Source organism: Zeugodacus cucurbitae, chromosome 4 (assembly GCF_028554725.1).
Source record: "Zeugodacus cucurbitae isolate PBARC_wt_2022May chromosome 4, idZeuCucr1.2, whole genome shotgun sequence".
Lineage (NCBI taxonomy): Eukaryota > Metazoa > Arthropoda > Insecta > Diptera > Tephritidae > Zeugodacus > Zeugodacus cucurbitae.
Window position 1 is genome coordinate 12,002,938 of NC_071669.1, and position 11,717 is coordinate 12,014,654.

The window sequence follows — 11,717 nt, forward strand, 5'->3', positions numbered from 1 at the left end:
GAGCCTGAGTTAATTAAGCAGTCTAGTGGCGAATGCTGCTCCCATTCGCAACATTGCGGAGATTTCTAACATCGCAACTCGTGCGGGTTTAGTATTTACAACAAACAACAGACAGACAACACGTTCAAATCTAAAGCATTTTGTAAATTAGTTACAGCGTTGACTTGCATAATTCTGTGTAAATTTATTTTTATTTTTTTGCTTTCAAAATTTTCCGCATCAGCTTTGCTGTCACTTTGTCGGCCGCATTTGTGACAATCCGCAAACAATTGACACATAAAAATGACAGTTTCACTATTTTCTCGCTAGTAAAATTATACATAGTATTGGAGAGTTGACAGCCGTTTTCGAGTCGGCTATAGATAAATGATGAGTGAGGTGCAGCAAAGCAATTAAATGGAATGAGATAATGGTTTATCGAGTACAGTTAAATAGACAAATTAGACCATATTTTCAATCACATTCATAAAGATTAATTTAAAGCAACCCTTGTGAACCATAGAACAACATGAGGCCTATAAAAATCACAAATATATTAGATCTGTTATGAGAACAATGAAGGAATTTCTTAGATATCATTGAACAACTCTGTCTAGAGTATAAGTAAAGTGAAGGAGGGAAAGTGCTCAGTAAGTGGGAGCTAAACGACCATAGATCTCAAACAGCTGAGGCAAACCCAATATGATATCATTGCTTGACTAACCTCGTGGTCAAATGAATCCACAAATCATGGACAGTTGAAGGAAAATTTAATCCTTGCTTGACCAACTTCATGGTCTATACAATATAGAAACATGTTGCATCCGTAATAAAAATAACGAAGAAATTTCTTTAAAATATTTTATTGAACAACTTTGCCTAGAGTTTAAATATAATGCGAGAGCGGAAGAGCTCAGTTAGTGAGAATTATACAACCATAAACCTCATTATTTTAATTTAATCCTTGATTGACCAAACCTTGGGTTTTTAAAATCCACAAAAAATAGACTTCAAAAAGCTGAGGGAAAATCAAAATGAAAGCCTTGCTTTACCAACCAGAGAGTCTATAAAATCCGCTAATACGTTGGAACTGCAATAAAAACAGCGACGGACTTTCTTAGAAAGATATCACTGAACAACTCGAAAGTTTAAATATAATGCGAGAGGGGAAGAGCTCAATCGTAACTTAACACCGTAGACCTCAAACAGCTGAGGCAAACACAAGGGTGAATTCATTGTTGATCAAACCCAAGGCTGCTCTGAAACAATTTGGTCTGCTTAAGCGGGACGAAGATTGGATTTTTATCGATCAAGACCTTGTATTCCAAAGTCTTCTGTTTCCCTATTTAGAGAAGAGATATGTTAGATGACAAAATTTAATTTATCTAGCAAAAAAGGAAGAAAAAAGGAACCAAGAGGGTGGATAGATATCTTAAGAATCGTTGGAAATCATAGGAATGCTTGTTACTCATCATTAACACTCTAACCCATAACCACTGATATGGCTAGATAAAGCCAGCGAGTTAGAACCTTGCCGATATAACTTAAGAAGTACTGTTCGATCAAAGAGAATAGCGTCATAAAGACCTCTGGAAATCTTTTAGAACCATTTAAGGAATACAAGTTATAAGAAAGCATTGGAATAAAAATATATTACATCTAGGACTTACAAACTTTAGAATTTTTAGTATGAAGACCTTAGATCAGGAGAAGCAGAGCTATATTTCTGTGACTTTGGTTGTTTGTTGAGCTTATAAATATGTTATTTGTACATGGACTACTTACAGTTCTTAAAAATCAATCGATAAATTGTTAAATAACATACTTTAAGCCAGACAATAGTTACAGTGTTTACTGAAAGTATGCATATCATTCAAATATAACCTATAATTTATTTAAATTGAAACAAAATATTAAAATATAAATTTTTTATTATAAAAACTGTCAATAAAATTATAATTAATATTACTAAAAATTACCACAATTCATGTGCGTGTGACAACAGTTTAGGTGCAGCAGCAGCAACCGCTTACACTATTACACCGTGCTGCCGGAAAAAATGATTTCGCAATAAATGTTTCTTACGCCAAATTGTCATTAAAGTCTTGTAATTAAACATTTTACATGCATTTTCGACACATACACACAAACAAAAACAAACACATTCGCATAATCTCTTAAAAAAAAATGTAGAAAAATAAATCTCCAGAAGCGTATGCAAGCAGGCAGGCCGTCGCATAAACGCGTGAGTGCCATTAATAACTGACATTTTGGCGCCCACATGCAGGCGTATAGTAAAAAAATACACAACAACAACAACGTACGATATAAAAACTGCAGGAAAAAGGTATGCGAAAATTAAAAACTGTAAAATTTCAACTGGACTTGCACGATACCCGCTGTTTTTTCTTCTCTGGCTGCTTGTAGTGTTGGCGATTTGGCGTACAAGATAAATAGCGTAAGTTTTTATTGCCGTACATTATCGCTAGAAGTACACATTGTCGAATGGGCGGAGCTTGAGCGCAACTCATGGCTCAGTGGCTATAAATGTGGTACTTTGTGTCGCAGATTCTACCCTTGATAGGAGTGATATCTTGTAAATGGAGTGGAGGCACTCGACTGCAAGTTTCACAGACTCGTTAACAAGAAAAATAATGCGGAGGAATAGTGGGTACATGAAGACTATATGGATATTCCAACTGAAACGAAGTTGGTCAAACTCAATTTGGTGTTCAATATATCACAGACAAACATTTTGTAAACTCAGAAAATTCAAATTGATCGCCAATTGATATGAGATCTCTCTCAATATATCGAAACATCTTGAAATCTCATAAATCTCAAATTATTCACCGGTTTTATAAGATCTCTAAGTCCTGGACTCCTTTCGAATAGGTTGGTAAATAATGGCACGATAGTTCTTCCCGAATGATTAATTTCGGAAGCTAGTTTTAATGGAGACAATATGTCGTAGGTAGGTAGGTACGCTGAAAAAGACAAATCGCTTAAGACTCAGATATTTTATTAAGGTCTTACACAAGTAACCGGATTTTCTTAAAATGGTAGTATATAAAAATCTCTCAAGATTTGTGCTTTCCAAAATGGTTGTTGATATAACCACCACTAACCTTACCTAAATTAAAAATACGATGAAAAATAGCAGCTTCATAGAGAAGTCAACCCTTATATTGATAAGAGAACCAGTATCTAGATAAAAGTGTTTGTCAAATAATTAGGAAGACTCGACTTTATACGGAATTTTTTATCAATAATAATTTATTCTTATTTAAGTACTTTTGATTTTCTGAAACACAATCTAAAGGGATTTTGAACGACCTAACAACACCACAAGCAACAAATTCCATTTTTCGTAAGTATAGATATTTGGTAGGATTTCCTAAAACATCCATAGGATTTAAGCATGCAAGCGTTCACCTAATCAGTGAGCCCACATTAATACAACTTAAGTACCATCATTAAAAAGTACATAAACACATTTTGACAATGTCAAAAAATTAACACATACTCGACAAAGCATAAAGTTGACACAACCTGTCAATTTTAACACAAAGCTTAGACGAAGCGGGTAACAGAGATATGTACATATGAACCCACATAAAACAGTTGAAGCGACAACAATGGTGGTGACAAAAATAAAACACCAAATGAATGACATAAAAGAAATACATAAAAAACAAGAGTTACCGAAAATACAATAACAACAATTATACAAAACACCGATATTGCAACACCGTGAGTCAATAATACTAATAAATCCCAGTGACATAAAAGAGCCAACGAGTTCAATGCTTCAATGAGCACATGAGTAAGTACCCTGTAGAAAATGGGATTGGTTCCGAGTTGTCAAGACTCTCGTGAATTCAGCAATGCAGTAATCTGGGAAGAGATACTTGCCACTAGATCAAAGCTCCGAACTAAAATGAACTAGTACAAAGGTGGCAGTGAACGGAATTTACCGAAAAGCCTTTTGAAGAAGCTCAGATCGGGACCAAGACTAAAAAATAAAATGGCCTCCAATATATCTTCTACATTAGAGCTTAGCCTGCAGGAAGTGGAATGAACTTCATGAAACATCCACAGTTCTGATCTTGAAATTTATCCGACGACCAGTTCAACACTTTCCTACAGGGTATCAACTGAACCGCCAAAACAGACACATTGATTCTTCCAGCCATACGTGCGGTAAGTACAAAAACAAATTTTCACTTGTCTGGGTCTAGCTACGGCGCAGACACATAAATTGCTGTAAAATCCCAAAATGAACGAAGGGCAAACAACATAAATACTTTTACAAACTCATTGATTATATAACAAAATTTTTGAGAAAATCTAAAAGTAAACAGAGACGAACGAATTTTAAAAATAAACGAGACGAAGGAAAGTAGAAAATTAAATTGAATTCCAGCCAAACGCTCTGGGGAATATAATGAGTTAAACACATACCACACAGTACAATTTCGGGATGCAATGCCGCTTCAACAGTGCGAGAGTAGAGAGTAGAAATGCCCGTAGATATGAAAATGGATGGTAGACAAAAATCAATAGCAACAGTCCAGGGATTTGTAGCATTTTGAGGGTTGCCTAAAGCGTGTAAATTTGAAACGAGTGACAGGAAAATTAATTGATAACGCTTGATGGAAGCGGCAGTTGAAGTTCAAAGGCAATATGCGAGTCAATAGGGGTTTGTAAACATAAAAGACAGTTAGAACTAAATATTATCAAATATTTAGACTGATTTGTATGTTCTAAGAGAAAATGTTTCTTGAGGATTATTTATATTTATTCCTTCTTTTATGCACTGGTGCAAATTTTCACAATCCTACGTCAAACGGTTCTACTTTGCCAGACTTAAACCGGCAAAGAACTATCCTTTCAGCGATCTAACGTTGCTTAGTTAAGTAACAAATGGATTATCTAACTGAGTCCTTTGATATTTTCTAAGTTCTTAAAGATATGGTCTTCACATGTTTTGGTATAGTTTCATTCTGATCCTAAGTACAGCCAGGTTAGGTTTCAAGACTGTTCCGAACAACGGAAAGTACGAAAATTACACATAGACTATTGAAACACCGGTACTTTGCTTGACAAATAGTTGGATTCTCTAAGAAATATACAAGTTTATGCAGCTTTGTCAGCAACAACACCTAGTACGTATCAAACCGGGTGGTATCTCAACACTGAAACAACGATGAGATCATAGGACACGATCTCGAGCTGAAATCTTAAGTGAGAACATTTGCCACAACATTTTTCAATGTAGGAAACAATACTTGGAAAATGCGACGACACTGTCAATATTAAATTATAACGTATTTAGGAAATAGATATATTGAAGTTCCTAGACTACCATACATCAAGGCTACTGTTATGGGAAGTACCTATTCGGTACTTTAAGGATAATCTTAAAAACATAATATAACGCTATTGAAGGAGATGAGTCTCGGAAGACTTTTTAGTTCAACATAAAATAACAAACAAAGGTTGAAGGGCTCTATTATCTAAAGAAAACAGGACAGAAATTAATAAAAAAGTTATCGATAACCACAAGTGAGAACCTTTGAATATTTAATTTTTTAAAGAAGGTAAATGTTTTTTAGAATATTTATGGAACATGCTATCTATTCTTGGAAGCATGGAAATTCTGACACAACATTCTCAAAAGAACGTTTGGTTTAAAATCCAAAATTTAGACTATTACGAGCGTATTCTTCAACCATAATCAGAAACGTGCTATATCCTCTTGGAACAACGTGACGCGTCACAAATGAGAGAAGATTATTGCACAAAAAAGAAGAAACAGGAAAGGGAAGGAAAAATCAAGAACGTGAGTTAAACCAAACGCCACAAAACACCAACAACTGAGCTACTTTCAAGAATCGGCAGGTAAAAGCAATTCCAAGAACAAACGAGAAAGGTCTAAAAATAAACGCAAAAAGGAAATACACAAAAAAGAATAAGAAAAATTTCGTGAATGTAAATTGGAAAAAATTTGACACCACACAGCAACAATGACACTTCCAAAGATAGGACAAATATGTGCTTTTAAAAAGGTGCCGAAATTTGTAAGTTAAATATACTTTTCCATTTTAAGTAACTCGCTATGTGGCACACACACCGAGCTACTTCTTCTTCTCTAGAAGAATGTTTGCATGGTGTAAATATTTAATTTCACGTGCTACAGGCAATTGTCTACAGCGCTGCATATGCTCATCAGTAAATGTTGGTATATAAAAAATACATACAGACATACTTTCATAAGTAAATATATAATATGAACCTCGAGGTTCTTCTTGTCGTTAAGGGATGAAACCAGCGCTAATGTGTTGCCGCTTTTGCTTCCTTTGTTCTTCCTGGCTTTGTGCGATTTCATTCACTTCTGATTGCGAGCGCTAAAGCAGCAGGTAACTATGAAAGGCATGTGGCAAGTCAGGTAGTTTTCTGTAGTTATGCGTTGTTTGATGTTTTCGAATCAAACTTGTTGAATTTTTTATGTCCTCCCCTCCATTGAGAGTATGCATACCGAATTGAGGTCAAATGTGAGGATTTTCTGTTTTTAGCTCGGTGTTGCGCAATTAATACTTAGTAATGGGAATACTGTTTGACACACAATGGCAAGGAAAATGGGTATTAAGTTTCTGATTAGTGACTCTTGTCTACTTGTGGATGTCTATGCTGGTATTGGTGTGAATGTGAAGGAATGCCTTGTTTTGTATGTTTTTTTTCGCAATAAAAGACTATAGTGCCGATAATGAGGTTAATCCCACGCATTAGTGGATTTCGTTGTTTTCAAGCGAGTTTGTTACGTGTAGAATGTGCACATGAACAGCGAAGAATTGTATGGCAGGACCTCGCAGAAGACAATGAGGGAGTAGGATTTCAAATTTGAGGGAAAAATGTATATTTGAAGAGTTTATATCATCGAACTATTCATAATGAGAAAACTAACTTCAAAGAAGCCAAGAGGTGAGAAGACAACTGTAGACTGGGGGCACTGTGACTAAAAAGAGAATGCTCACGTTATTCCTCGCTTTTGAAAGATGTCAATTGTCTTGCTATTGGACGGGATCCACATAAAATTGTTGACGTCACCTCACCTTCTAGACAAAGTCGTCAGTCACTCATAAAAAACTAAATAAAGTCCACTTATGGCAGATATTCGAGATAATTTTTAGTGACTGGAGAACGATTTGTCTTGACTTTTTCAGAACTTCAACTGCTCATCAACAGCAAGAGCTATTCGCAGTTATAAAAAAAATTTGACTTACTAAATACAATTTATTTTACTACTAAACATTCTGGGGAACCACTTTCTTCGAGATCTCAGTAGTATTCGTACTAAAATCAACTTCGCCTTGTTATCCAAACAGACCAATTAAAGGCTATTGAACTATATTTTACAATCATAGTAATAAAATTCCTGTTCGAGGTCGTAAATGATCGAAGAGGTGGCTATAAAGGTACCACTCAGTAGAGATTAAAATCGATGAGAGATGAGATAACTAAAAACTCGGACATGAAAATAATAATACCTGAATTCGTTTCTTCAATTTGGAACACGATTATTAAATATTGAGGGTAGCTGCAGAGAGCTCCTGCCTTTTGGAGAGCACTAATATCAATACTACATTATCATACTAATTCAATCACATGACTCACCTTTCCGCCAACTTTGAGCGCATAACCCATGCCTTGCGGGGTCTTCAACTGCACCGGACACACGAAACCGATATTACGATGCGGACTGTCTGCATAGTTTTTACGTGGCGTCACCTTCGGCATACTACGCGTTGGTTTTGGTGTCGACGAAGTTGTATTTTCGGCAACACACAGAGCCTCACCGCCGCTAATAGGAAATTTCGAACATTCTAAATTTTCCGGCCAATTAAAATTATACGTTTTCATGAGTGTCTCACAGATGCGCGCCGATTCACACAACGAACGACACGGCGGTATCGGTTGTTCGAGTATCGTACAAACCGGCACATACAAAGAGCAAAGGAATAATTGCAAATCGGGACTACAACCGATTTTGACGAGCGGCGCAAATTGATGTACCTCCAAACCGGCTTCCTCTTGCTTCGTATGACCAATTAAATTCGGCATTATTGTCATGTTGTAGGGTATATTCTTACAAATCGAAATTGTGATCGGTTCACAGCGATTATGATGCGGAAATGCATCACTTGTCATTGCCGATGAGCTGATCATTTCACCCGATGCGGAGGTGCGGTAATAGGGGCTCGCTTCGACGGGCGTTTGTTCATAGCGATGCACGGCGCGTACGGACGGCGGTGTGACACAAGTGAAAGCGACGATTATGGCACAGATTAGCGCGATGTTACAGTTGCGAGTTGCCGTCGGCATTTTGCTTTGATGCGCGTACATTTTCGCGAACGTAGAATTTTTAATGATGTGCGATGTGTGTGGGGATTTTTCACACACTCTTTTTTATAGCTTTTATGTTTATTTGAATTATGTAAGCTTTATTATTTATATTGAAGCAGCTCGATAGTTCAGAGGAACATACTGCAATTGAACACTTCTAGTGTGATTTTATTACATATTTTTTTTATTTTTTATGGATACTCAGCACTTTCTTTGTTGTTGTAATTCAAAGAAAATTTTTATTTGCATTTATTTTGAAACACAATTCCTTCTGGGTCACTATTAATTTGAAATATTTCAATATTAAACATGTATTTTCAGCTTATCGACTTCACCTTTCACCTTTTAAAATTAATTTTTGATAATCACACTTTCAATTAAATTTCAGCAAGAATTGTATATTCCTTATTGCCAACAAAAAATTCTTGTTTTTTTTTTAACATGGAGCCATTTGCTTATTTTTGGAATCTATGTACACACTCGCAGTAGAATAGTATGCTTCAATTCCAATTTTGGCTCGGTATTTTTTAAAAAATTTTAGCTTGCATTTGAATATAAAATAATTTGAAATTTTTGCTTTGTTGATTTTTAGGTGAAAATTTAAGGATGTTTTGTATTTTTTTATCTCAATTCTTATATAATAATCGTTAGATTAGTGCATCATATGCTCTTTTAAATACAATTTTCAAATTTTTGAATTTTAATTTATTTTTATTAAACGCTATTAGACCTGCTTATTCCTTTTGAGGCCTACTGTGCTAGATATTCCTTATTTTTCCGTTTTTTTACAACTATTTTTATTCTTCACTTCACTTTTAAATTTTTTTTTCACTTTATTCTATATTGTAAATCCAATTTCATGTATTTGTTATATAAACTTTCGATTTCAAATTTGATTTATTTAAATTTTTTACAGCTCCTCCTTAAGCACTTCTTCCACATACATAATTTGTCACCAGTTTTGTATATGCTACATGACTTTAGAAGCTCGTTTGGCTTTTGCAAGGCTCCAATTCACTTTCCAATTATGAAAAAATATTCCCAAGAACTTAGTTCCTTTATATTATTTAAATTATACTTGAAATTTGAAGTAACTTTTATGACTTAACACACTATCAAACACGAATTCTTCATATTGAATCTTGCACTTTCCAGAACAAGTTGCATTTCAATATTACACACAAACAAATATGCTTCTTCAACTTACTTCACATCTTCTTATGAAAATCTGGCTTCTGCTGCTGGTAACTGTATAACAATTTCTTATAAAAATTTCACCACTTTCACACTCCTCAAGTGTTGAATGTATTTATCATACACAATTTTCCAAAACTGCTTTATTATTTCAAATATTTAATGAGATTTTATACAAATTTTCACTACACAATTCTTGCACTCTATCAATGGCACTAAGCAAAAGCGGCATGCAGCCATTTGCTTTCTGTCAACTGCGGCACACAACAACTAACAACCGGCGGCAAATAGTTTTATAACCCGAACACACGCACGAAATAACAAAATTAAAAACCAAACACGGCAGAAGTTGCTTCCGAACTAAATGGACAAGTTGAAATGCGCGCCGAACAAGCGGCCAGTGAATGGCATAAACAACGTAATGTGTGTGAGCAGTAAAGTGAGCTAAGTGAAGAATGGTAAGTTTTGAGTGGAGAGTCAATGCAGTTAGAGGAAAGCTGAATTTTATAACCAAAATAAGAAAATTATAATAAAATTTGAATTTGACTACTATTTTAGAGATCACAGTATTTAATTGGTTTTAATTAAAATTGAAATAATTTTTATTAATTGACTATTATAACATTTTTGCTCATATTCTACTTAGTTCATTTTTTCATACCATTACGAACTCAACTGCTTGGTCTCTCTCACTTAACCGCTGAATAAGTGAAGAGCACCAAACGTGTTTTTTCCTCTCATCTCACAGCTCTTCTGAGTTTACTCTCTTTACATAGTAGCTCTTATTTTATTAAAAATTCAGCTGTGCGACCTTGAATTAGGGGTTTCGGCGGCTGTTGTTTCAAAAGCAGGTGGCGGAAGCAAGCATGAATGATTGAAGAAGAGTTTTTAAAATAAATTCTGATTGGGAATTTCGTGTTTTGGGAGAACACATTTATATATGGATTAAAGGAGTTATTGGCTTTTAAATAATAGGTATTTTAAAAACAGAGTTTGCTGGTCTGAGAGGCTTGAAGCCGAAAAATTAAGGTATAGTAAATCAGAAGGCACTTTTCTTTCTCTGAGTTGGTTTCTGGAATCATTGTTTTGATCCTTTTCGGTCAGCTGGCTGATTTTAGTTGAGATCCACACTGTTTTCTCGAGAATTTCTTTTAAATTTAGAACTGTTTAATGTAGTTTCATTGATTTCTTGTCTAATCGCTGCGAAATCTGCTTCAGAAAACTGTTATTTCTTAGTAGACTGTCTTATTGACTTGTTTAAAGATATAAAACCCTAACCTCACCTTAAATTGTGGAAAAAATATTTGTCTAAGCAGTTTTGGCGCTTAGTTTTATGGAGCTATAATATATTATAATTCAAAAGTGCAAAGGTCGGCATTAGCATAGATAAATATGTTCAGAATAGAAGAGCTGTATACCTTTTCCTCAATTGTTTTCCTCAAAGAGAGAGTTAAAGGTTTGAATTCAAGGAAACAAAAATATTTTTACACTGCCTATTGGATCTGATGTCCTGACCGACTTGGCTTAACCTTTGAAGAAATCTATAAATAATACAAAATAATATTCCTCTCTTATTTAATTTATAATTTCGCAAGAGCAACTACTCAACATGCTTTTACTAGAAAAGGAAACTCGTTCACCGCTTCCATGTCCTCCCACTTTTAACCGCATAACAATTGCATACACAAATACACCGAAGAACACACAATCGCCAATTCTCCCAACACAACCGACAACAAAATGCCAAAAGTTCGTTAACACGCGGTCAAACAATAGATAACAATAACAACACTACATCAACAAAAGCAAACCATAACAAAATATGCAAACAACAACAATTTATTGTAAAAAAGGAGAGCGCACACCAACACACAATAGGCTTCAACTGCAAACAATAACAACAAGCAACTAAAAAAAAAACGCCAAGTCAAATCAAACCGCAACTAAACAATGGAGAACGCATGAATAGAAGAAGCTGGAGCAGTCTCACATACAAACTTACGGAGTTACCTATATACCTACGCTCGAAGACACTTTTAATGCTGGCTCATTGTTATGTTACCACATTTTGTTTATTTTCCTCAACCATTATTTGCCCTTACTTTGGTTAGTTCTTCGGTCTCCCAATAAAGCTAACT

General features: G+C 35.0%; 1 protein-coding gene across 2 annotated transcripts in view; it reads right to left on the minus strand.

Annotated features, from left to right (window-relative positions):
* The window catches only part of LOC105209941 (frizzled), a 165,906-nt gene extending 155,949 nt beyond the window's left edge, over positions 1-9,957 (minus strand). For both annotated transcript variants that reach the window (XM_011180615.3, XM_054228509.1), the window contains exon 1: positions 7,657-9,957. In XM_011180615.3, the coding sequence (XP_011178917.1) occupies positions 7,657-8,385 (729 nt within the window). In that variant the 5' untranslated portion in view covers positions 8,386-9,957. The remainder of the gene's footprint in view (positions 1-7,656) is intronic.
* Between the last annotated feature and the right edge of the window lie 1,760 nt (positions 9,958-11,717).